This window comes from Pteronotus mesoamericanus, unplaced genomic scaffold (genome assembly GCF_021234165.1).
Source record: "Pteronotus mesoamericanus isolate MK-2021 breed Mesoamerican mustached bat unplaced genomic scaffold, CSHL_Meso_final contig_502, whole genome shotgun sequence".
In the NCBI taxonomy this organism is placed as follows: Eukaryota; Metazoa; Chordata; class Mammalia; order Chiroptera; family Mormoopidae; genus Pteronotus; species Pteronotus mesoamericanus.
Genome location: NW_026555187.1, coordinates 8,149,409 through 8,176,714, shown reverse-complemented (window position 1 = coordinate 8,176,714; position 27,306 = coordinate 8,149,409). Strand labels below are relative to the sequence as shown.

The window sequence follows — 27,306 nt, the reverse complement described above, 5'->3', positions numbered from 1 at the left end:
GCCATATACATTAAGTCCAGACTTAAGGTTGTCAATAGGTTCTTGGAACCACGGGCAATGTATAACAAAACGAGTTTTACCAGAGGCTAATTGATAAAAACAAGAGCAAAGTTCCTATGGCATCTTGTCAACCTTATAGTAAAAAGACAATATTCAAAGACCTACTGCACTTGTGGTGGAGCTTCCATTTTTGGAGGGGAAATCTGACAATTTCTAGGAATGTATCCTCAAAACCTTACACATCATTGCTGGCATGTATGTTCACTGTTCTAATATATCTACTTGCAATAACGAAAACAAAAATCACTCTTAACAGGGACTGGATATTAGGTCATCCATAAACGTTAGGCTATGAAGACAGGAATGTCTTGCTTAAGGAAAATATTTGATAAAGGAAACTGCTCAAGACACGTGTGGAGAAAGAGGACATTATACACAGTTCCATTTTCAAAAACAAAAAATGTATACCCATGAAGAGAGAATAAAATACAAATATGAATGGGGATTTTTCTCTGAAATTACTGATGGGGTATTTTCTCATTTTTTGAACAAGTATTCAGAACACGTAAGTTTCAGATATGAGTCAAATTAGCATAAAGGTGCACCATGAAATTCCTGGTATCCTCATAAGGGGCAAGGTAGCACGGCACGTGAGGACCTGACTTCGCAGTGGGGTGGGCAGACCGAGTAACCTGGCTGAAAGGACAGCTCAGAACTCTCTTCCGTTTTATTAAACAGACGTGTAGTTGACATTTGTATTCTTCCTCCATTGCTGGGCCCTGGAACTCTCTCTCCAGTGTCACACTGTACAGTGGCTTTATTTGGGAATGAATGTTTTGGACTTTTCCTTTATTTAGATCCCGATTTTGTTTTTAATTATGAAGCTCTTCCAGTAAAGCATACCTGGTCAATGCTGGACTTAACTGTCGCCCCCTGGTGGGAGAGCCCTCAAATAACTTGTTGCTGTTCACATGCTCATGAACAAAAGCCTAGAACATTAAAGACACATACTAGCTTTTCCCCTTACGGCAGTTGAGTTTTGTTCACCAAATTCCTTTGGGAAGAAACTAATCTTTGCAGTTCCTGTTTGTTAGCAACTGTGTTAGGAGGGCCTTCTATATGTTATCACTGCAATCCTGTAAAGTGTTTTTCTTACATAGATTACAAAGTCTAATTTCTAAGCAATGAAATGTAAAGTAGGAAAAAACTCATTACAATTAATATCCTTAGCATTTGAGAATACCCCAAGACTTTGTAAATTCACTAAGCATTTGAGTAACACTAAACTGAGTTATAATGTTTGGCCACATAAGCATAATTACAGAATGAAGCATGGCACATTTCCAAAGCTTGGGGTGCGTGCGCACGCGCATGCATGTAAAATACTATTTTAACCATGGTTAAAACACCACAATTAAGTCATCAAGGCTCAGAACAGATACCTAAAATAGCATGCTATTAAATACTAAACAAAAATGACTTCGTTCTGAACTACCTAGCATAGTTTTCTTTTTGGAGGGGTAGCGGGGGAAGCTTGGTTTTCTTCTGAAGTGCACACTGCTCTCTCCACCTTGATTTATACGTAGTAGGAAACACACACTGAAGTGGTGCTCCCTAAGGAGCAATGGTTGATACTTCACTAAATGTTTTTATCAGTAGTCTTAGCTTTCGTATGTAACTTTCTGTGAGTAAATACATTATTTGCATAAATACTGTTATACACTGAAAGAACCTGTTTTCATTTCTAGCTTTCTTCAGAAGCAACTGTAACCAGAAAAATCCTTGCTTAATATGAAAGGAAAAAAAAAATGTGTTTATTACAAGACTAACAGCTTCACAGAAGAAAGCTTAATATGCAGTAGTTACATAAATATGTATTGGTATAGATACAGAAACTTAAAACTATTGCCCAGCCACTAAACAAAGATCAAAGGAGGTCAACAGAATGACTTGTTCTTCATAAATTTTAAAAAGGATTAAGAAAGAAGGGGTAGAATATGTATGTTTGTAGGTGTCAAGAAAATAGGAGAATACAAGCAACTTGACAAGACTAAGTTTATTCTAAGTATAATTTTTATTAATAAACAGATTAACCATGACCATAAGTGGCTGGGCTTATAGTTTGCTACACCAAAGAAATTAAAAACTGATACTTTAGAATATTGTTACAATTTATAATAGCATTCCTTTATAGAGGCATTTGAATTTTAGTAATGTTTCTCTTAAATATAGAAAACTAAACTTTAGTGTCATGAATGAGAATAATCATAGTTACTGCTGAGTTAAAAAAGAACTTCTGAGAGCTGTTTGGTGATGTCTCAAGATCTACACCCAAACTTCAGGGAAACAATCGCAAAAAATCAGGAAAGTGCTCGATCAGAGACAGTATCAGTGTTTGATGCGTGTGGCAGGAGAACAGCCCACTTCCAAGTGTGGAGAATAAATAACACCAATTATGAATGCACCCAAGATCCCCAAATAAATAGTAAAAATGCCATCATTTTAAGAATTACCAGACATATAACCAATGTGTTTAAATACAAATTCCAATTTAAGTCCAAAAGATAACAGTAATTTTATTACATAAAATTTCTCCTGTGTGCTAAAAACGTTAACTTACAAGACATAGTATTTGTAGTGTAGAGGGAGTTACGGCCGAGTCGTTTCGTTTTTCACTGATGAGAACAGGACAGCAGGGAGCGGACATACACAGAAGCACCGAGTCCTCCAAAGTTCAAGCCTGTTATATTACTGCTCAAGCACAGCGTGCTGCCATTCCTTAACAATATAAATGCCTACTCGATTTATCTTTTAAAAATAAAGTCCATTTGTTCTCCATTAAAGCTTCTGCAAGAGTGACAAAGGTATATTCTATCTATATAAAACAGGGGTCCTCTTCATCTTTGGATAAGGTGCCATCACTTCGGGAAATGCAGTCATACACAGATTACTAGATTTTTATTTGAGGCAGCTATTGGAGTCCATTAAGCATTTTTTGAACACTGTATCTTTAGTTTGTCTTTAATATTAATAGCTTTGGAAAACCAAAAATAGAGAAAAAACATCTATGGCAAAGTACATTTCATTCAGATTTGATAGCAATAAAATACAAAAAAAAATTTAGTGCAGTGTCAATTTTACCTACGTAAATCATTTGAGATAGTTTCGTGTTATATTTTATGATTGAATGACAAAAAAAGTTTTAACTTGTTAAAAAAGTTTTAAAGGTCTGACTTAGGATTTAGTAATGCAAAAAGAAATTAGGTACGGTAAAAAAGTCTTTTAAAATGAAGCTCCATAAATCTGGTTCCCATTTACAACAATTTCATTAACAGAGGAGTTAAGTGTAGATACAATGTATCTAATACCTTTGTAACTACAGATAAAAAAAACCCCTCTAGCAGCACTGACAGGCTGTGAAGTCCTTAGTAACACCAATATAACCAAAACACGTTCATACAGAACCAACACCTCTCCTTCTCCACGTAAAGAACACTTGTTAAAAGTAACAAAAATACCAATAAAACAATGGAAACTCATTTCATTTCGCCCAAAGTTATGACACAAAATATTGGCTCAAAGAGGTAGATTAAAAAGAAAAAGAAAACCAGATTCTCCATTCTTTGTCACTTTTATTCAGTAGTAGTTTTTTTTTCCCTTATTTTCAGTGCCAGACATGGCAAGGAGTGATTACAGCCAACTGTTATTAAAACATTTGTTCGCAATATATACCCCCCTTTACCACTGACCCCAGACTGACTCCTTTTGTGTGCTTTCGTTCTTTCTTGAATATACCACCACCAAGACTGGGTGGAGGGGCAAGGGTAAGAGACATGAAGGGGAAGAGTCCAGGAGGCCAGAGAGGAGGAATGCTACAAGCCACAGTAAGAATGAGCTGTATTTAATTTAAAAAAGGGGGGAGGGGTGTACCCCACAAATGATACAGTAATGAGGATACACAATTAAATCCCATAAGCATGACTGAAGGCTTTCACTGTGTTTGACGTCATCACAATGGAAGGCATAGAAAGTGGAGTAAATCAATGTTGATACAGTCCAATCTAGTCCATTAGGCAAGATGGTGCAAGAAGTCATTTAAATTAAAAGTGCCCTATCCTTACCTAAATGGCTAGCAGACATGGAGAACACCACAGTGAGGGATCCACGGAGCTTTCTCCATGTAGCTATACACACGTGTTGTCGAATGGCACATTGTCAAACACTGGAAAGGGGCACCACAATGGACCTCTCTCTGCTTTAGGTACATATGCTAGATTCAACTATCTCAACTAAGCAGGAAGTGGGCTCTTCTGCTGGGAATGCCAACCTAATTCACTTTGTCTTGAAATATATACAGATTGTTTGTCGTAGCTACAGCAATGATGTTTTCCTTGGGGTGCCAGGCTGTATGGAGTATTTTCTTGTTGAAGTCTAGGCTGTCAACACTTATCTCATCCTTCTTTCTCTTGCCACTCGCACAGACTTTGCGTGGCTTCAGAACCGTGCGGGGCTTATTGTTTTCCCGTGATGCTTCCAGGGTTATGTCTCGCTTTGTGTTCCTGTCAAACATTCTGAAGAAATTATTGTAAGATCCAGTCATGACAACACTGTAAAAGACAGAACATTTAGTCACATAAGTGAGTAAGCGCTTGTTTTCGGTAAACTATTCCATGAGGAAGCTGGCCTAGCACCCCCCTGGGAACAGCCGCTTTAGGCAGATTTGGATCGCAGGACGAGGCTGGTGACACCGGCTCAGAAACACGGTTCGAGTTAGCTTGGTTTTTAAAACTCCCTCCTTTTCCTGACTCCCCAAACTATCACTAAAGTTGAAAGCACCCCCAGGTAAAGCTCCTTGGCAGTACTGAGTTATCTCTGTTGAGTATCTTTACAACTACAGATTATGCGATCACCCGATACCAGCGAACTTCTAGAAATACCAACCAACTCTCAGGCTCTTAAAAAAAAAAACACAACAGGGCACTGTATAAAACTGTTCATAAGAAACCAATGCTTTCTTTATAATTTAAAAGAGAAGCTATTTAATTGTTCACAGGACACTGCCTAGTCTGGATAATCACATCTTACGATGTGCAGAGATCTGCCTCTGAGAATATCAGGTAGCATATACAATTTTTATTGACAGAAAACCATTTTACCTGTTAACACCAAAAATATTCTTAGCAAATTTTTTGGACAAATATATTTGTATCAGTTTAAGGAGCGCCAGATCCTCACCCTGCCCAAGACACGCTCCGTCAGCCCTCCTCGCCACCGCTCACTGCGCGCCGCTCGCCACGTGTCCCAGTGAGCAACGCCTCACAGGTCCGAGGCAGCTAATCATTTGCAAAGGGTATGATGCTCCTATTCCACCCTTCCATCCAGTTTAATTATTATCGTAAATAAGAGCACAGGATACCAAGGAATGTTTCAAGTAAAATAAGGCTTGCAAGCAACTCTCTTTATGAACATTATACCGCATTCAGGCCATATTTAGTAATGTCAAGTCCCCCAAAGAACAACCGACAACATTTTAACTGAACTCATATTGATACATGTACCTGAAGGTAATACAACTCTATTTCTTTTAAAACAATTAATGTAATTTAGACCGGCAAATCCCATATTCTATGATTTGTGCGGTTTTATGAGATTAGAATAGCTGACCTATAGCTATTTGTAAATTTTAAAAGGTGTTGTTAGGCCAGCATTTCTGTGGTATTCCTGTCAAAAATGCATAACCTGAATTTAATCATGAGGAACCAATAGATAATGCTCAAATTAAAAACTTTCTGTAAAATAACTGGCCCGTTTTTTAAAAAAATGCCAAGGTCATGAGAGACAAGGAAAGAATAAAGAATTACTCCAGATTAAAGCAGCCTAATGAGATAGGACAACTGTCACATATGTTTTTGTATTGAATACTGAACCCCATTTTTTTTTTTTTTTTTGCAAGGGAGGACATGATTGAGAACTGGTGACACTGTAATGAAATCTGTGGATGAGATGGAAGTAGTGCATCAAATGGGAATTCTTCTGTTTTAGATGCTTGTACTGCCATTGCATAGGTGAGGGTCTCTTAGGAAATACTCATTCAAGAATTTAGGGGCGGTATCTTTGGAATTTACTCCTACCTGGTTCATACACAAAAAAGTGTATGTGTGGGTATGTGTGCGCGTGCATATGGTCCGCCCGGAAAAAGCCCAGCCATTGTTACTATAAGGAGAACAGTTTGCGCAGCACGATGTAACCTGGCGGCCAAGAAGAGTGGCCTGGAATGCAGGTGCCTGAACAATGACGACTCCACTGCTCTCGTCAGTGGGTGCATAGCCGCCGCTGAGTGGGCAGGTGTACTGTGTGACTGTCGCATTCAAACTGACTGAGCAAGTAGAGCAACACCCACGCATCGCATTTTGCATCAAGCCTGCGCACTCCTCTGTGCAGAGTCTCCCTCTGACTCAGAAGGCTGACACTATGGACACCTGGGGCACCACAGCAACGCGCCCGCGCATGCGTCACGTCTTGCGCAGAGAGTCCCGGCCAAATAGCAAATCCCCCAGGTGACTCAGCCCCCGTACAGCCCAGGGTTGGTGCCCCGAGACTTCAGGCTTTTCTCAAAACTAAAGTCACCTTTGGAAGGGAAGTGAGGTTCAGGAAAGTATGACGGGACAGCTGATGGCGAATGAAGACCTGTGTGAGACGTGCCAAGGTGCCTGCTTTGAAGGGGACTGGGGCACCACTGCCCAGTGAACAATGGTCCTTGTATCTTCTTTAATAAACGTCCCTATTTTTCATATTTCATGGAATTTTTCTGGATAGAAAATTACCACTTCTATGAGGTATTAATGTATTATCTGAAGAAACTGGTGTGTAACTTTCCAAATGAAATACCTGTCTAAATATTTCTAAAGAGTTTAAGAGTAACCACCAAGCTGAAATTTTAACATGTTAACTGTTGGCATGTCAAACTTATGGTTGATCTGGTTCATAAAAGGGGAAAATTTAATGATATTTATATCATAATTTATAATCTAGAATTTTTGTGTATTTTCACATTTACTTAGTGACATACAATGTTTAATTTTTATCTGCCAATATTGCTGTGAGATTACTAAATTTATTTCAAGGAAAACTGCAGGGGGGAGGCGGAAAATGAAGTTAGGATTTGTAATTTATGTCAATCTAAAAAATAATTTGCCATATTTTTAGTAAACATGGCGACCATTCCAGGAGGAGTGATGAAATAGTACATTTCTTTCCTCCAAGACAGTGATCTCCAACTGGTACGCCTCGAGGATTTTAAAACATGCAGCCCCTGACTACGTAGTCACTGACCTCTTTCCCTTAGACCGTGACATAGGAGAATGACAATAGCCACACAATAGCCATCTGGTGTGAATGAATCAAAATTATAATGTTGTGTTTTTTTGGGGGGTCAGGTCGGCAAAAAAATACACTTTTTAGTGTGCTATATAATTTGATTAGTTATGTGTGCCATGAGATGAAAAAGGCTGAAACTTGCTGCTCTAATAAAATTAAATTTGAATGAGTTCAAATTAAAATCAATTACCTATCAGAGCCATTCCAACAACATTCGAATTTGTCGAATATGCAGTCATTTTCATACAGCGAACAAAGCTTACTTCTGAGGTATTCATGCACCTGGGGAAAACATAAATATATACATATTCTTAATTTACACCTCCAGATCTACTGATTAAAATTAGGAAATTGATTTAACAAGTCTGTATTTTTTTAAAAAGGCATATATAGACACATACACATACCTTTCAATCTTATTGAAACAAACAATAATAACTGGATTGTTATTAGTAACAATAAAGGCATATATTCTGTTACAAACATATCAAGCCTCTTTCAATGAACACATGTTTTACTCTTGGACAACAGAGAAATTACCCTTTTGGACACGACATATGTACTCTTTATAAGTTTGACTAAGGTATTTAGGCCAGAAAACATTTGAAAATGGCTCAGATAAGAGACTAAAAAGTATTACAGCATTATTTAAATATGTTAACATTTGGTGATCAGCCTATAAGTTGTTATTATAAAAAACACTCCATACTGTGCTTTATTTCCTTTTCAAATACCACTTTCTGGGCACAAATAACTGAAGCCCGCATTGCCATCAGACGCATACGTTATGCACAGCACCACGGTGCCCTGGTTTAGTCATCAGCTAAATGGCTCCTGTGAACCATTTAGCTGGTTGACGAGAACTCTGGTATCACTTGGTATTACTTACACAATAGCAAATGCTAATGAAAATACACATATAGCTAACCATTTTTTAGAAATACAATTCTAACTATATAATTCTGGTATTTAAAATGTATCCTGAGAAATGATATATTTCATTAATATGGTTAAATTACAAAGTAAAGTTTTAAAACACTTTTTGCCATCAGAAAGGAAAAAAGGACTCTCCTCCTCACCATCCTTTTGACTTTAAGAGGGCCTTAAAAAGAAATGATGGGGAACAAGAGTAAGGTGCCTTCTAAATGTGAATTCTATTTTCTTTATGAAACAACCTAAAGTCACCTTATCTTAAGTATAGTGGCATGATTTGTGCCACATCTATGTGACATCAAGTAAAAATTTGTTAATGTGGAGGAATTGCAATTCACACAGGATTGGATTAAAAGTGAGCATGTTAAGTCAAAAAACTAATAAAATCACAATTACTCTTTAATCACACACAGCTCGGCAAGACGCCTATACAAAGTCACCACAGCGGCTCAATCTGCACACACTACATCCGAGTATGATGTGACACGATTTTCAATCACTACTCTAACTCAGCATCGGCAGAAAAACTGCCAATAAGGCCAAATTAGGTAAATCCTAACAACTGAGCCAAGTTTTAGAATGCATGTAGAGGGTTTCTGAGCAATTTATGAGTAGGATGCGAATACTCACACCCGCCATCCCCAGCAGGAACGGGGCAGGGGCGGGGAGGGTGGCTAGAAGGCCAGTCAGAATCTGGCCGTTACACAGCACAGGCGCACTGTGCTGGCCAAAATGTCTGTTCAATTTTCTCCATACAATGGCTCTAGTTGCGCCCAGTTGTTTATAATACCATTTGAAACAATGTTGTTAGACTGCATTGTGACAGCTGTCATACCACTGTACATTTAAAGTAAGACATCAAAATTTGTGACTTACTGTGCAATCATTTTAATATTGAATATGGAAGAAAATGCGCATTTTCAGTGTGTTCTGCTTTGGTATTTCAAGAAAAAGTAAAAACACAACTGAAACACACAAAAAAGATTCGTACAGTGTATGGAGAAGGTTTTGTTACTGATGTAACTTGTCCAAAGTGGTTTGCAAAGTTTCTTAGTTCTAATGACATTTTGGCCAAATAACTCTTTGCTGTGGGGCCACCTTGTGCACTGGAAGATGTTTAGCAGCGCCCCTGCCTCTACCCACTAGAAGCCAATAGCGGGAGAGCTGGCATCCTCAAAATATCCAAATCAATAGTTACAGGTGAAAACGAAATAAAAGCATCTTTTACTTTACAGAAAAAAAACGTACGGACTTTTTGGCCAACCCAATAGTTTAAAAACAGAGGAGTACTGCATCCCTTTGCTTTTCCTTCAACCTAACGTGTATTTGGAAATTTCCCCATGAAAGAGGATATTAAGAGATGTATGTCTGTCAAGGAGGATTAAAAAGTTTGAGAAATACCATTCTAATTTCACTGAGAACATACAACATAAAGGTGAAATTTGTCCATTCTTATCCCCAAAGCATGTGAAGCGTTTTCCACCCTGTAACACCCCAGGGCCTCACACAAGGTCCAGCCGCCACCACCCTGTTCCCGGCCACACGCGTCCTCACTCTTCTCTACAAGAGAAGGCATCATCAGTGGTCATGGCTGCTGATGAGCAAATCCAGAACTGACATCCCACAACAGAGAGGCAACTCCCTAAAGCTGTCTGCTGGGCTTTCAAGCCCTTCTGCTTTAGTTGAAGACACAATGCAATACAAAGATCATGTATCACAGAAATGCACACTGGAAACCGGTATGATCCTATTTAAACCAATGTTACTCCAATACATTTAATTTTAAAAAGAGGCTGGGGGAAGAACAGTTATCAGCCAAAGGGCAGAACACCGATCCCTTTAACCTGGCGTGCCAAGTTAAGCTCTAGTTCAGCTGCCTGCCATTGCACATACTCTGACTGGGACACCTCTCCCAGGACTGGCCACTCTCCCCAACCCACGCCCCACCCGCTAGACCTTGAAGGGAGTGCTCTGCTCTCCTCACTCTGAATGTAGACAGAAGCAGGGGAAAACAAGTACGCGATGTTGAACCAAATCAGTAGCAAAAGTACACTTTACTGCAAAACTACAATACAGCCTATAAAACCATATATACATTTAACATAAGGAAAAGCCAAATACTCACGGGCCTCTGAAGAAAAAAAGCCTAATTGTGAAGAAATACTGTATTAACACATAATACAAAATCCTCCTCTATAAACCCTTGTAAGTAAATAGGGTATATGGTCATTGAAAGAAAAAAGTGCAAATACCTGATATGTTTCCACAGGCCTGTTTTCCATATTTAAGTCCCAAATTTTGACTGACAAATAGTCTCTAGTCATCATATATCGACCACTATGGCTGAATTTTACATCAGAAATAGAGGAGATGATTTCAGAAAAAAAAGACCTGTTACTGGGATCTTCAGGTTCTTCAAACACTAAAAACAAGCAAAAACAATAAATAAATAAGGGGGGCAATCAATTATAGTATTTCGGCTTGCACAAAGCATTTGCTGAAACAATTCACAGATTTCCTAAGATGCAGTTAAAAATGATAGCCTTATAAAAAGCTGAAAAACATCTCTCTGGCTTTAAGATATCTCCCTAAAAAAGGTTTTTCCCCCCTCAAAACTTAATTAAACAAACAAACTCCAAAACCAATCCTCACCCAAGGAAATGTTTGGGGCAGGAGGTGGTGGTGGAGAGAAAGAGAGACACACACAGAGAAACATCGAGGTGGGAGAAAACATCCATCGGCTGCCTCCCCTATGCACCCTGACAGGATCGAACCCTCAAGCTTTTGGTGTACTGGACGACGCTCCAATCAACTGAGCCACCCCGCCAGTGCTCCCTGAAAGTTTAAGAGAACGACGTGAACACAACTGAAAGCTATAAAGGTGTGTGCACTTCCGGCGTCCCACGGCTACCCTGGCAGCAGCGGGCTCACGCAGGCCTCGCCTGCGGCGCACAGGCTCTGCACACACCTCGCTAGTGCGACAGGAGACACGCCATCTCACCATTCAAACTTACACAAGCATTTTACTTTTTTAATGGCTAGGTAAAATTATTTTGGTAACAGGCATGTACCGATTTTCATGAGCTTTAAAAATATTCAAAAACATGAAGAATGCAAACACCTTAATTTAATCCAGTACTTTGCAAAGTGTTTTTTTAGGCCAAGGAAACCTCTTCTCAGAAGAAATATTCCTAGGAGGCTCAAAATAGGAAGAAACAAGGGGAAGGGAAGGAGGAAAGAAATGGAACTGTTTTATGTGAATGCAGAGCTGGGGAGCCTCACCCCAAATTCCCAAACAGTAGTATTCCATTAAACATGTATCCACCGGGCCCTGGCCGAGTGGCTCAGTTGGCTAAAGTGTCATCCTAAACACCAAAAAACTGTGGTTCAATCTGTAGTTGGGGCATGTGCAGGAGGCAACCTACTGATGTTTCTCTTCTTCCCACTCCCAATATCAGTAAGCATGTCCTTGGGTAAGAATTTAAAAATATATATATATATATACATGTATCTGCCTATGTACCTACCTTGAGAGATACTGCGCGCGCTCTCTCTCTCTCTCTCTCTCTCTCTCTCTCTGCAGTCCCACCCACCCACGAGGACGTCACCAAGGAGGGACCCTGAGAAAGCCTTCTATGTCCTCCCAGTGGAATAACCCGTGACCCCTCATGCCGTGCCGGCAGCCCACCAAAGGCTACAGGAGGCCCCGGGCACACAGGTTTAGTTAAGGCTCGTAACCCTCTGATGCGAATCACTTGTAAAAAGATGCAGTTAACCTACGTTTAGAATGTCTATCACAGAGGGCAGATGCCCTCATGTCGCATAACCGGATCGTTCCTTTGCTGCTGCTGTACACGAACGTGTTACAGCTGTTGGGATGGAATTCTGCTGCTGTGATGACCTCTGTCAGCTCTTCCATGTTGGCAGGCTTGATATCCACAATATCTGGATAGCATTTTATTAAGGAATTTCCACTTAGGAAAAAGGGCAAATATAATTTTTTATTTCGCAAACCTGAAATTCACTCATAGCCTGAAGTACAAGTATTCTGAATTGCATTCTAGTCCTTACATGAGTATTAATTCCAGAGGAACCAAAACCTTTAATGCTTAAAAAAATCTTAAGATGAAAACATGGGCAAATCCTACATCACTTTAGAATGCAGGCCTGTTTTTCTGAATGGGATACAAATGCCAGAAGCCAGGAAGAACAGACCTGTTAAGTTTATCTTCCCAAACAGTAAGAAAACCTGGCGTACATTCCAAACAGAGCAAAACAACAATCTTCAAGTGGCGCAAAAAGGAGAAAGCTACTTATACCACAAAGGATGGAGCTAATTTACTTAACATTAAAAAGAAAAGTGCTTTAAAAACAAAAATATGCAAACCTAATGAATAGATTAGAAAAAAATATAAGGATGAAAAAAAAGTTCATGTTTACCCATGATAAAGATATGCTAATCAAAACAACAAAAGAGGACTTTACACTATTTGTGTACAGTATGTGTGTGCCAGGAATGTTAAGTGTCTACGTCATGCACTTGTTTATGCACAGGAAATTTTCAGGACAATATAAACAATGAAAATGGAGTTTGAATAAATATTTCTATTAACTTTATACCACCAAAAAGAAAAAAAAACCAAATGGATACTAAAACTCCTGTCGGTAATTTCGAGATGCCAAAGATTAATCCGCAAATCATCTGCAGATAAATATGTTTCATAATCACTATTAATAGAAATCGAGTTGATGTGGTATGTATGAGCATTGGCAAATATTCTCCGTGGACTGGCTTCAACCATTAGATCCATGGGTCTAAAGACTGGCACCTGTCAATAAGACACATTAGAAACAGTCATTACAAAATGTTCTCTGTTTACAATAGCACTTAAGGTTCAGAATATTTCATTTCTACAACTTTTGAGATACTATAAAACAATATAATATTATATAGGTTTAAAAAGTAACTTATGTTGATCCTTTAAAGTGTTCAACTGAGAAGAAAAACGAACAATTTGAATAATTTATCTTCTTTTACAGATAGCAATACTATTAGAATTGATTTGCAATTCTTAGTTCCAATCTTTTGCTTGAAAGACTTGCAAAGCCAGTAAATGTTTATGGTTTAAATTAAAGTGGCTAAAAAGGAAATTAGCCCAGAGTATCTAATTCTTGGTATTTTTTTTTTTTAGCTGCAATAAAATTTGGCTCACTTGTACTTTTTTGATCTCCAAAGAAAATTAATCTTGAAACTTAAGCTTGTAATAACTGATATTCAAACCATGAGCGCCGCGAGCCTGTGGCACAGCGTGGAGGAGTCTTGCGTTCGAGCCCAGGTCTGCCCCGGCCACAGCTGAAACCGCTGTGCAGGTCAGGGCCTGTCTGACGGGTTTCTACTCTCCCATCCACACACCTGGTGCGACGGGGCAGACTGTACGAATCCTATTCAGGTTCTGCTCAAGATACAGAATATACGCTACAAATACAGAGCACTCTTCATACTTACTCGTAGTGTAGTGACTGTAGTAGGGTCTCTATACCTTCCATCTTCCTCTTTCAAGTTATACCCTTCTGGTCTTTTGTCTCTTTCACTGATTTTCCATAATTTTATTGTTTTATCTGGGGAGACAATAAAGAAAATCCTCAAAAAAAAAAAAAAAAAAAAAAGACTAATACTGGTAGGAGAAAAACACTTAAAGGTATATTTCACCTAAAAAGATCCCAAGAATACCATCTCTTATCTGACTAAAAAAAATATATATATTTTTTTCTTATTACCAGGTAAATAAAAACCACATAAACATAAATACAGTGCAGAAATTACACTTTTATGTTAATGGGACTCATAAAATTCCATTTGATATTAAAATCAAGTCATAGCCAGGTCCTTGCCCTTTAAAACTAAATAAAACCGGAAGGGAAAAATTTATATGTATGTAAACACATATGTCTATCCATGCATATGAATATTTATATATTTAATTTTTAATTTTTAAAAGAGAACAAACAACGAAGCTGGTTAAGACAGCCTCACTATTCTTCAGGATAAAAATGGTAAGGAATCTCTCTCTTGGAGCCACACTTTCTAGCAGATCCTACCAGAGACCACAGGTAATTTTACAGGTCTGGGTTCCTCTGTTTAAACCTGTATTTCCCCACTGTATTAGAGATTCATCAAGTAGCTAACAGGATGTGAAAAAACTGGCTGATTAACAGCATTGTGCCCCTGCCCTGGCCGGGGCTCAGCTGGTTGGAAGGCTGCCCAGCGCACCAGAAGGCTGCAGGTTTAGTTCATGGTCACGGCACATACCTAGGCTTGGGGCACATGTCTCACTCACATCGATGTCTCTCTCAGGTCAGTAAACATATCCTCAGGTGAGGATTAAAAAAAGGGGGGGGCGCATATGTCCCCAAGTCCTTCAAGACAAAATTCGTATGTGTCGAGAATACAAAAAATGCTATTTTTGAAAAACCTTTATTCTGGAATTATGTTGAGTTACAGAGAAGTTACAAGGACAGCAGTGTTTCCATATACCCTTCACCCAGTTTCTTCTGATGTCAACATCGTAGGCAACATGGTACATTTGTTGAAACTAAGAAATTAACTCTGTACACTACTATTACCTAAACTCCAGACTTCATTCAGATTCCACAAGGTTTTCTAACTTCCCTTTTCTGTTTCAGGATTCCATCCAGGATCCAAACAACACTTTATTTATCTGTCAAGTCTCAGTCTCTCTAACTCTTAACAATTTCTCAGACTCTCCTTATTTTTCATCCCCCCAACAGTTCTGAGCACAGCGGTGAGGTGATTTGTAGGGTGTCCCTCAACAGGGCACATTTGCCACTATCTCCTGACCGGCATCGCGGTTCCTTAGAGAGCGCACCAGGTGCAGCGAGGGTGTGTGTGGCGCCGACAGGGCTTCGCCGCTGCGGTCACCTGGCTAAGGAAAATGTGCCAGGTTCCTCCGCTGCGGCCACTCTTCTCCTCCTTGCCACACTCTGTTCTTTGGAAGTGTCACTAGGTCCACTCCACACTTAAAGGGAGAAAAGTTACATTCCCTGTAGGAAGTAGTATCATCCACCCGTTATTTATACTTCTCCTGTAAGAGGTGTCCCTTCTCCCCCATTTACGTATTTGTTCAATCAATGATTTATATTGCTATGGACTCATGAACATTCACTTAATTCTTTCATGTTATCCTAAAATTGCATTCATATAGAAAGTATCACAGTCTTAATGATCTTTCATAAGCAAATGGCCATAATACAACTTTAAACAGCATACAGAGACACTTATCCTGGCCTGGCCGCCTCTGTGCCGGCCGCTCCTGGGGAGCCCCTCTGCCAAGGTGAGGTCCAAACAGAAAAACCCGTCCACTCTACTGATGGGCCACCTGGTGTTTCATTTAAACCCTACGTGATCATGTTTCTAGTTATCACAGTAATGTGTGTTTTCTATATGCTATTTAATTTGTGTATTTATATAAATAATTATATGCTCTAGAATATTTTATCCCCAAACCTGTCATATATACGAGTAAAGCCTAAATTCTGTATTTTAGGAGAAATTATCAGCTAAAAATGATTAGGATGTCAACTCCCTCTGCCCGCCACTCAATCCCCATAATTGCCTTATGGTCTGTTCAAACTCATCAACCTTATTCAAGATCCAGAGAAAGAAATCACAGTATCAAACTTCCAAATGAGGTGAAATTAGTTTACAGTTCCTAACAGTGTTAAAAGAAGAAAATACTTTTAAAATTATGAAAACATGGGTAAATACTTCAAAAAACAAACTTCAAAAATTTTAAAGTGATAAAATCTGTGACTGAAGAGGGTAAAAAAATGTTTTTAATAGCATTAATACAGGAGATGGAAGTACACTCAATTTCAGTGCAGTGCCTGGGGACAAGGCAAGCTGGAAACAAGATGTTTTAAATATGACATAAAATTTAAAAAACTTTTTTCATTCCAATGCTTTGTGGAAGTGACCTTCCAACCGGGAGTCACTGGCCCACATGCGGCGATACAGAATCGACCCCCATACACGGGCAGGCGAGATGAAGGGGTCGCACACAACTATTCTGTGAAGGGGAGAGCGGGGCTCGCAAGGGCGTCTGTTACTTCCAGAACATTAAACAGTGACTCCCTAAATTGTCAACTCTCAATAACTAAAGAAGTGTGCGAGAAGTCCAAAAGCCCACGTGTACCTCTGGCTACAAGCCGAGGGTTAGACGGGTAAAACCGTGCTACCCAGTTTCCTCTGGGGGAATGCAGTTTTATTTAAGATCCAAGTAGCTTTTTATTAACACGCTGTTAAAAAGCAGCCTATTTATGAGTGAATTTTGTATTGCTCATATATTCAAGACCCATCCACGGTCAACAAGTTGCAGGTGAACCTTTTTGCAATGGAGACTTGAGGCAAACCCAGAGAAAAGCAAAAGAAGTTAAAAGAAAAAGTATAAAATCACTTGAAGACACATTAAATGAACTGAAGTTCTAGGAGGTGACTATAAAGTTATTCAAGAGTGATCTGGGAAAATACCAAACAGTTTATGATGATCATGGAATGCCAACTCAAGGATGAAAGTAAGATTAATTTTGGTGAATCAAAGCTAATGTTTGGTCCTGCTTTCTACCATTCTACAGGAATTTCTAATCTTGTTGAGTATAAAGATCCATTCATTACAAATTTGGGGGGGGGGTATTATTATATATTTCACAGAGAAAACTATACAAAATAATAGAAAGATATTACTCAGTTTTCCCCATAATTGCTTTCTCTCCTTTTCAAGAGTCACACTTGGCAGATACAGCTCAGCTCAAGTTCTCCTCCGGCCCCCCGCTTCTCACCCCACCGTGCCCAGACACCGCAGCCTGTAAACTCCCAGTCCCGTCCTATCCTTCCACACTGCACTCAACTTTAAGCACACAAAAATAATGTGGCCCTCAGACACCTGTGTTTTACTTAGCATTCATTAACAATAAGAACAAATAGACAAGAACCTACAGTGCATTGTGTAGTGCTCTTTAAAATAACTTTTACTAATCATCGATGATTTTTCAAATTTACGTAGTGGCCTATCTGGGACACAGTGTTCATTTCGTCTACAGGGAAGTGCTGTATGGCACACGTTCACATTCCCCACCCCAGCCCCTGGAATTCCCGGTTAAAAGACCGGTGTCTGTCCCTGCACTGAGCCTTTGTCAGGTTCAGTGTCTAGAAAGGCTCATCTGGTGATACACAGAGAAGCACAAGGAAGCCTGCAAGGAGACACATGAATATAAGCTGGGAATTGAAAGCTATTTAAGATTTAATCCATAAACAAACTGAAATGGAATTTGCTTTCAAATTCTACTGAGAAGGAGGGGAAGGAGGAGAGTGTGAGAAAAAGAACTGTCCGTGAACTAAGAACTGTTGAAGCTGGGTGACAGGCACGTAGGCCTGCATCGCACTATTCTATTTCAGCCTCCAGGTTAAACATCTCCCTTCATAAAAAGCAAAATAATTTAGCCCCTAAGAAGTGAATTGGCAGATTATTAAAAGCAAATACTTCAATACATGAAATGTGAAACACTTCCTTGGGACATTTACTTCCAAAAGGAGAAACTATATAAATAGTAAAATTATCCACTATTTGGTGTCAAAGAAAAAAAGCAGTATCTGAAATGCTATTTGACGTAACTTAGTTTACCATATAAATGAAAACTGACCCCAATATTAGAAGCCAACACATGACATAACAGCCCTACTTATGCTGCTGTAAGAGCTATAAGCTCTAAGTCACTGTTTCTATTTATTTATTTTTTAATGACAAGAAAGGGGGATGCAGAGCTTATGTAAAAAGAAGGGGTAGAGGGTCCAAGCATCTACGGGCTGGCGAGGGAGCACCCCGGTGATAAAACAAGGAGGTGGGAGGAAGCAGACATCTGTGGTGTCAGGGAGCGGCATCGTTTTGTCACACGCATTTCAAAGAGCTAGATACAGAGGGTGTTGAGACCTAAACTGGATCCAGGGGAAACTCACTGTTTTGTACCATATCACCCCCGTAGTCACTTGAGTTTATATTCTGTACATGGGGAAGACTGGTAAGGTCCAGGTGCTAAAAATCTACTTTTATGAAAAGTGAAGACATGAAAAAATGAGGTTCCTCCCAATCCCTGTGCCAGCTTCAAAAAAGTTTTAATCTGAATTTTTACAGACGCTGGCTCCCCAGAGTCTGGAAGTATCTCTCAGTCACTCTAATGACTCTCTTCAGCCCCCAAAGGATAAACCAAGTCACAACAACTTAAACGAAAAAAAAAATTTAGAAGAATAGCAACAACAAAAAACCCCCCAATTCTTAACTTGTCATAAAGGAGTTTAAATTCTGGTAGAGGTCACACAATTCTAACCCTCCCTTTAAAACTTTCCCTGAAAAAGCAAACCAGTGTAAGAAAAAAACCTTTTTCCAGCCACGAGGCTTGTCGGGGAGAAGGCAGTGCGTGAAGCTCAGCCTGACGACGAGGACCCAGTAAGACGCGCTCTCCTAGGGAGCGTCCTTGACCGGAGGCCGTCTTTCCACAGAGCATTTTGAATTTATAGCCTGAAATGCTCTGTGGAGAGCTCCGGCACACTTAAAAAGGAGGAACCAAGGAGACTGCCATTCACTGAGCATATGTTAACGCACATTAGGCGCTGTCATGTTACTGTCTCCACGATGCAGGGGGGCAGTCTGACCCAGTGTTAGCAACCTGCCCGAGGCTAAGCCAAGAAGTGGCAGAAACAGACTAAGACCGAAGTGCGGTGGTAACAGCCGGTTATTCTCCCTACAAACCGCGTGCGCTAAACCGAAACCGACACCCGAGAATCTCTTCCGCAGAATTTAAAAACTAAATGAGAATAAGAAAGAGAAACCAAACAAGAAGAGTTTATATTCTATGTGGGAAAGAAATATTTCCAAATGACTACAGAGATCTCTTAACTGTTCCACTCTGAAAAGGGCGACGTGTCCTACAGAACATGTGTAAGTGGGGGGAAAAAAAATCACACTTACCATTGGTAGACAATAAAAACTGAGCAGCATTTTTCTGGGGTAACCACCTAATTTTGTTGATCTTTTCTTCTATTTCTAAACTTTTCAAGTAGTCAAACTCTGGTTCATGGCTCTGAAAGGTGCTGTAAACATTATATTCTCCTCTGCTATGAGACTGGATTTTGTTCTAAAATGAAAACAGAAATATTTGGACCGCTGTTGAGAAATATTTCAAAATAGTAAAAGGTAATCAGTTCCAACAAATCTTGCAGGTTCTGATTAATTCATTACCTGTACTGTATATACAATTACATTGTGGTTTTTTAAACATTCAAAGAAAAAAAAAGGAAAAGCTAAATAAGCCTAATGATTAAGCCCTATTAGGCAAAGGGACAATGAAATATGGATCCATTTGATTATTAATTTACCATTATATTTTGAATAGCATAGGCGCATACTGATAAAAAAAAAAAACAAAAACCTAAGCATCCTTAACGAGAATGGTCATCTGAAAAGCCAAGACTCAGTGAGAGCAGCTGTCCGAAAGAGCCGGCCGGGGCGCACCTTCTTTCTCTTTAGCTGCAGATTCTCAGTTATTTAACGATACATGGTCCTCCTCTGTGCCCTTTCTCCTGCCTGCCTTGAGGTAATTTCATGACCCAGAAAACTCAGTAAGAACAGAAATCTCCTACACGTAAGTAACGGCCCCCTCTGACCCCACCCCACCACGCCCACAGCTCCAGAGCTGTCACTCAGTACGTCCCCGTTCAGCGTTGCCCAGCCACCGTCACCCCGCAGCCCTGCCAGCACCTGCTTACCGTCCTGAAACCAGCCTTCTCATGAGCCTAGCATACACCCATGATTTATTTCATTTACTGTGAGTGCGAATACAGCTTAAGTCACTGGATACAGAGACTCCCTGTGAACGTAACACTGATGCCTTAGCAAAAGTGAGAATTCTAACCATCTTCAGAATTTCGTCTTTTAACCTATCATCGCATAATTAAAAATCTTTCCATCAAAAATATTCGGTCTAGTTCACAGAAGAACCTATGAAAAAATAGCTGAAACGAAAGATGTTATTGTCAACTATTTTAAACAAAAGTGAATAATCAAATGAAGTGTTTAACATATTAGTTGTTATTCTCCATATATAAGAAAACCTTACTGAATCATCATCTTAAAAGCACGTTTTGGGCTGTCTTTTCCAGCAGCTTTTCCGGATCGATCACCCATTGTTACACTTCTGTTTGGACCCTCTGACCGCAGTATCAACTGTTACTGAACCCGGGTGCTGAGATTAAACGTGCAGAGCGCACCACAGAGGACAACGCACACTGGGTCCATGAAGGGGGTAAAGAGTCAAAAAAGAACCTTTGTCTCATTACCATACTTTCACACCAAAGTACATAACCCAAGTCACTAAACATATAGACACTAATACCATTTTCGGAGAAAATCCACAAATCTTCCACCTAAAATTACTCACTCAGTCTCTAAACATTTGCCATGTTACTCTCCAAGAAAACTACTAAAAACAGCAACTGAAATTTTAATATGTTGTGTTTTAAACTTAGCAAGAGACTATATAGTGCTATGTACATTAGGTCCTACCTAGAGCTACAGATTAAGTGACACAGAACCTCCACCTTCAAGTAACTTACATATGTGAAACTTTGGTCAAAAGCAGGCATTAAGGTCCATATAATTCAGATAAGCAATATAAAGAGCCAAGGGCAAGCACACACTAGTCTACATTAAAAATCTGGGTCCACACAAGTCATGTTTTATTTGATGATAACTAAACAGAAGCACAAACATATGAAAAGTATTTCCTAAAAGAGAAAAAGAACATAATCCTAAAGAATCAGTAGTAACTACACAGATCTAAATATGACCCAGAAACAAATCAAGGAGGTGTTTGGCAGTTTCAATAGAGTGCAAGGAGCAGTTGCTTTGCAACAGGGGGGGAAAAAAATCTATCGCAGGAGAAAAAGAAAGTTATGTTTAAAGGTTAAAAATGCCAGGCTAGGCTCATGTATTAACATCTACTCACTCCTGAAATTCCACCAAAGCTACAGCAGAAGGACTTCTAAAGATAAAATGACAAGAACACAGACAGACAGCAGAGATGACAGCAGCAGTCACAAATGGAAGAGGCCACAAAACACATGCGTGAGTGGTACTGACTCAGCAGCCTGCAGAGTGGAACCAGAGCCAGCAGCAGGATTTGGGGATGCGTGTTTACATTATAGTGATCACAACAGTCTTGTTCTCAGCATGAACTAAGTACAGTGAGCAACTATGAAGAAAAGGAAACCCAATTCCATGTGTCCTCAACACTGCGCCACTCGAACAAGAATGCATCAAAGTCAAAGAAGACTTTTGTTTTTGTTCTAAAAACTCTCCTACAGCCCTGGCCTAGTGGTTCAATTGGCTGGAGCATCCCCCCAGACAGCAAAAGGGCGCGGTTCGATCCCTGGTTGGGGCGGCTGATGCCTCCCTTTCTCTTTCCCTAATATCAAGAAACATATCATATCTTCAGGTGAGGATTAAAAAAGAAAATAAAAACTTTCTTACAACCAAAGAATTGTGATACATTATAAAATACCCATATTTAGGTTTTCTTGCACAGCTCTTTGCATTTCCTCTTTTTTCTTAGCTGGGCATTATAATCACTGAGAGAGTGTATTTTTCTTAACCACACAACTTATTTATGTGGAATTTTCTATAATACATATAGAAGTGCTTTTATCCCCAACTTCTGCAATACTGCCTGGCATATAATAGGCATTCAATGAAGATCTTCTAAATGCACAAAACCTACAGCAAAAAAGAATGAACACACGAGTGTGCTGGCATGGTAAAAAGAGGCTGGCGTTCGCCTGGTACACGGAGTACGGTGCAGAAATAAGGAACGGGAGAGCTGCACAGACAGCAAGACAGAAGGATCTTGGAAACACAGCTCTTACAGACAAAAGGACAAGATGCAATGAGACGAGACACAGGCTTCTTCACATACATTAACAATACAGTACACACCAACAAAATTACACGTTTCTGCATAGATGCCAAGAAACTCCACAGACATATAAAGGATACTGAGTCACTTTAAAGCAGACAGGGTGGTGCCCACACATGGACTGAGAAGTACACTACAGGACAGAGCCCGGTCACAGGCCCGGGTTATGATGGAGGCGGCTCTGCTGACCGAGCTCGAGGGCCTTCTCACTGGATGACTGCCATGTGTGACAAAATGCACCCTGACCCCTATTCCCACAAAACACGCCTGTAAACAGACTACAGGCGAGTTCAATGTAAATTTGAAACATTCAATAATTAGGTTCCAGGACAACACTGTCCAAAGCGCCTTTCTGCACCCAGGGAGACAGTCTGCGTCTGCGCGGTCCAAAATGGCAGCCACTGGCCACGTGAAATGTGGCTATTTCACCTGAAATGTGGCTACTGTGAGTAAAAAACTTTAAATTTTATTTAATTTCAATTAATTAAAATTTAAATAGCCACATGGAGCTAGCGGCTACAGTACTAGAAAACACAGATTGAAAAGATACTGGGAATATATATCCTTCTGGGCCTTCGGGTAGAGAACACAGGACAGAAAAAGCAGTTAAGCCTAAGAAAAGAACTGACATATTGTATTTTGTTAATACTAATAACCTAAACTTGCCAAATTACATACCATTCAGAAAAATGAAAAGGCAAGTCAAAAATGGAAGCTGCTCCAAATAAATATGTTACAAAGGGTTCATATTCAGAAAGTTTAAAAAGGAAAAAAAAAAGCCCTACAAATCAATCAGAAAAACAGCAGCCAATCCAGAAGAAAACATCTGAGAAATTTTAGTAGGCACTTTACAAAAGATCTCCCGATGGTCAATAAACACATAACTCAATCTCAGAGTTAACAAAGTACAAATTAAAAACACACTAACATGCACTCATAACCTCTAAAATGTTTGAAATTTTGAAATAAGTAACAATATAAAGCACTGACAAAGATGAGAAACAGCCAGAATTTTCAGATATTGTCCATGAGAATAAAATGGGCAGAACCCCTTTTATTGTGCTGTCTCCTAAAACCGAACGTCTACACCACGGTCCAGTAAGTCCGTGCATGTCTAAGTGCGGCCCCCGCCCCGCCCCCAATCAACAGTGTTCACTGCAGCATTATTCTGGACAGCAATAAACTGGACCTGAAACAACCCAGATCCACATCACAATGGATACACTGCAGTACAGAAATAGAAAAGGACATTTTATAGCAATGAAAAGTGAGCAATTTATAGCTACACAAACGTAACACTGATCAAAAAGGCCAGACACAAAACACTGTATGACTCCACTTATATCAAGTTCTAAAACTTGAGGCCACATGAAGTGTTGGAAGACAGGCTTAAGGTGGGGAAGGAAATATTATGGATCAGGAAAAGGAATGGGAAGGGTTTTGGAAAGGTGAGTTCTATTTCTTGACCTAGATATCTGCTCTGTGAGAATCCACTCATGTTTTGTGTATTTTTCTGTGTATATTTCAAGACTAAAAAAACCCCTCACAAACATGATGCTGCTGCTTTGAAAATAGTACAGGGCGGGGGGGTGGGGGTGGTGGTGTTCCCCTCTCAAAAAAGTTAAAAATAAAAGTATAAGACTAACAATCCCACTTTTGGGTATACATCCAAAAGAACTGAAAACAAGATCTTAAAAGAGATTATTCACAACAACGAAGAGGTAAAAGCATCCTAAATATTAATTGATAAATGAATAAAGAAAATGCAGTGTGATTGGCATACACAGTGGAATATTATTCAGCCTTTAAAAAGAACTCCTGACAAGTGCCACAACATGGATGAACCTTGAGAAACATGCTAAGTAAAATAAGACAGTGGTAAGAAAACAAGCACTGCATGATTCCACTTACACGGGGTACCTAACGCGGTCCAGCTCAGAAACGAAGAGCAGGAAGGTAGCTGCGAGGGCCTTGGGGGGAAGAAGGCAGAAGTTCAGTGGGTAGAGTTTTTGTCACGCAGGACTGGGAGGTGTTGGAGGTCTGTTGCATGAGTGTATATGTGGTTGGCAATACTGTGCGGTACGCCTAGAAACTGTTGGAAGGCTGAGTGTGGTATTTTGCCACAGTTAAATAATAATACAGCACATTAAAATATACCATCGGAAGGACACACTCCAATGGTTATCTAAGTAGGGAAAGGCGCAGGAGAGCAGGTCAAGTGAATGAAAGGCAGTGTGTGCGTGCCCGCACACCTACGTGCACAGGTCCGCTTGCTTCAAGAGAAGGCCTCACCTCAACCTACAATGATGGTATGTCATGATCTCAGTATGCCCCCTGAGGTTCAAACAAACCAAATGAAAAAATAAAACAGTAAAACCAAAGGTGATAGAACTAACCAACCATTTGGAAAGAGAACTGGAATTTCTTTCCTTACACGAAAGTAAATTCCAGAAGGAAAAATGGAATGTTTACAAATAAACAAAAGCAGCAAAACAAAGTACAGCAGGGAGTTTCTATACAATGCTCAAGTTTGAAAAACAACTTAAGTACAAGCAGCACTCATACTGACAGGCTTAGCAATCAGCAAATGTACTTTAAATGGTATTCCACTTCTGGAAAATATAATAGTCTAATGAATTGGAACCTCAAAAACTCAGTAAGTAACTGACGAACACGGGATAGCTGGCTGGGTGCCACCCTGGACAACAAACGGTCAAACAAGGAGGTGGCCGGATGGACTTGTGAACAAATGCGAGTGAGGACCAGCGCCCAGGTCTTTCAACTCTCAGCTCTTTCCAACCTTCCCTTCCCTAAACCTACTATAGAGAAGATATTTGTTATTGGCAATTTTAAAAAGCCTGAGGGTCAAGTTCTTTCCTCATTACTATAAAGTACAATAATAAAACTGATTTTTTGGTGTGATCTATATTACCTCAAGCTTATTAAAGATTTTTTTCATTTGTCAAACCATATCCAGCATTGTGGATATTCACAATTTACATGGTATTTATTTTTTTTTAATTAATTTTTAGAAAAAGAGGAAGGGAGAGAAAAACACGAATTTGGTTGTTCTATTTGTTTACACTTCCACTGGTTTACTCTGCTATGTGCCCTGACCAGAGATTGAACCCGCAACCTTGGCTTATGGGGACATAGTTCTAACCAACTGAGCGACCCAGCCAGGGCACAGTATTAATTTTTACCCACCTGACTAGGTGTGTAATCTCAGAAAAGTTATCTTCTTTAAGTCTCAATTCATTTATAAGTTTTTAATAAATCAAGACAAAGATAGCAAGTGAAGAATTAGATAGTAAGTCATTATTTTCGTGGTTAGATTAAGTAAGGTTCAGGAGCTGTGGCAGGTAAACTACTGTCGCTATGTCCAGGTGAGAACGGGCAAGGAATCAGGCTCTGTGGGGGTAAGGCTTCACCTCTTTGTTGGCTGTAAGGACTTTGGATGAGTTAACCTGCCGTCTGAGCCCCCCAGTTTCTTTACAGGTAAAAGGAGACTGCATTATCAGGTGTTGTAAATTTGGGGCCCACAGGTTATGTGACGCCCCCCCGAGATTTTGTGAACGTGGATGCAGAGGAAACTGACATACTTATTTTCACTAACCTCTAGCTGAAAATCAGCACATCTTCTGATTATGGATGTAGGCAAAAAACCATAGTATTAGCAACACCAGTGACTTTGTCACTATAGAAATGATGTTTTAAAAATCGCATTCTAGCACAAAAACACATTCTTGAAATACCCTGAAGAACATATTTCAATATAATTTTCTTCAAAATCCTATGTATTTCATGTAATTAGAACATTCTGAGAAGTCCACAGAATTCACCTGGCTACTGAAGGGACTTCAATGCCACAAGAAAGGTTAAGAATCCTTGCCCAATTCTATAAATTTTACCTCTTAATTTCCATGAATGTACCATATACATATGAAGTTCAGAACAGCCCAGACCCATTGAGCTGGCTTTGGGAGCAGAGGGCAGGAGTGGCGGAGGGGACAGAGGAGGCTTCTGGAATGCCAGCAGAGCCTGCTGCTTGACCAGGGATTGTTACGCAGTGTGTGTTTTGTGAAAAGTCACGGACCTGTTCACTTACAGCTCCGAGCAGTTTTCTGTATGTGTGATCTATCTTGGGGAAAATGTTTAATAGTATTTTTAAGTAATATAAACTTGAAACTGTATTTCGGAATTGTTATCATTATCCTAGTACTGGAATACAGACAATTTTTAATTTTACATTTCCCATCAGGTGAAATCTCTAAGGGACTTTGATTCTAACATTTTTATACTGTGAAAATCACATCAAGAAGTCAGTGAAAAACGAACAGATAAGGTCTGGTAGCCTAGAAAAGGAACCTTATTTTACAGGCATTTTGATTTGGAAGAAATCACAGTGGTATTTTCTTGAACTTCTTGCATATTTCTTCTTCCTGGTAGATAGGCATCCAACTCTAGTGTATTTACTTCCATATACAAAGTAAACCAATTTCTTCTTCACACACAAATCCCTAACTATCAAGACATCAAGACTCTTCAGAGTCTTTTCTGGCCACATCACCTCCACCCCTTCACCCACCCCTCTCCCCCAGCTTCTCTAAACCTGCCCCTCCGACCGGCACACAGGAAACGCCAGGTGAGGCGATTGCGCCGCCCCACCCCAAAGCAGGTCCGCAGGTCCGTTCTTTCACTTCAGTCAACATCAAGCTGAATCAACTCCTCTGTATAAATGGTATTCAATTCTGTTAAAATGCATCTTGTTGATTTTGAGCCCCATTTTAAGTCTTTCCAAATAAAGAAAATACAATCATATTAATAGTACTATAGCCCTTTTGTGATGAGCATGCTAAGGTTTCTTCTATACCCTGTTAAGGAGTTTTAGGAACATCACATTAAGAACAAAAATATGAGAAAGGAGTCCTAGAAAGTTACCAACAGTCCTCGAAA

General features: G+C 39.7%; 1 protein-coding gene across 2 annotated transcripts in view; it reads right to left on the bottom strand.

Annotated features, from left to right (window-relative positions):
* Window positions 1-2,258: 2,258 nt before the first annotated feature.
* PPP2R2A (protein phosphatase 2 regulatory subunit Balpha) overlaps window positions 2,259-27,306 on the bottom strand; it is an 83,753-nt gene continuing 58,705 nt past the window's right edge. Inside the window, exons 4-10 of one of the 2 annotated variants that reach the window (XM_054578990.1) lie at window positions 19,350-19,515; window positions 13,817-13,929; window positions 12,962-13,139; window positions 12,091-12,255; window positions 10,563-10,732; window positions 7,568-7,659; window positions 2,259-4,607 (exon numbers count right to left, since the gene is read on the bottom strand). In XM_054578990.1, the coding sequence (XP_054434965.1) occupies window positions 4,328-4,607; window positions 7,568-7,659; window positions 10,563-10,732; window positions 12,091-12,255; window positions 12,962-13,139; window positions 13,817-13,929; window positions 19,350-19,515 (1,164 nt within the window). In that variant the 3' untranslated portion in view covers window positions 2,259-4,327. The remainder of the gene's footprint in view (window positions 4,608-7,567; window positions 7,660-10,562; window positions 10,733-12,090; window positions 12,256-12,961; window positions 13,140-13,816; window positions 13,930-19,349; window positions 19,516-27,306) is intronic. The other variant, XM_054578989.1, reaches the window with a different exon arrangement.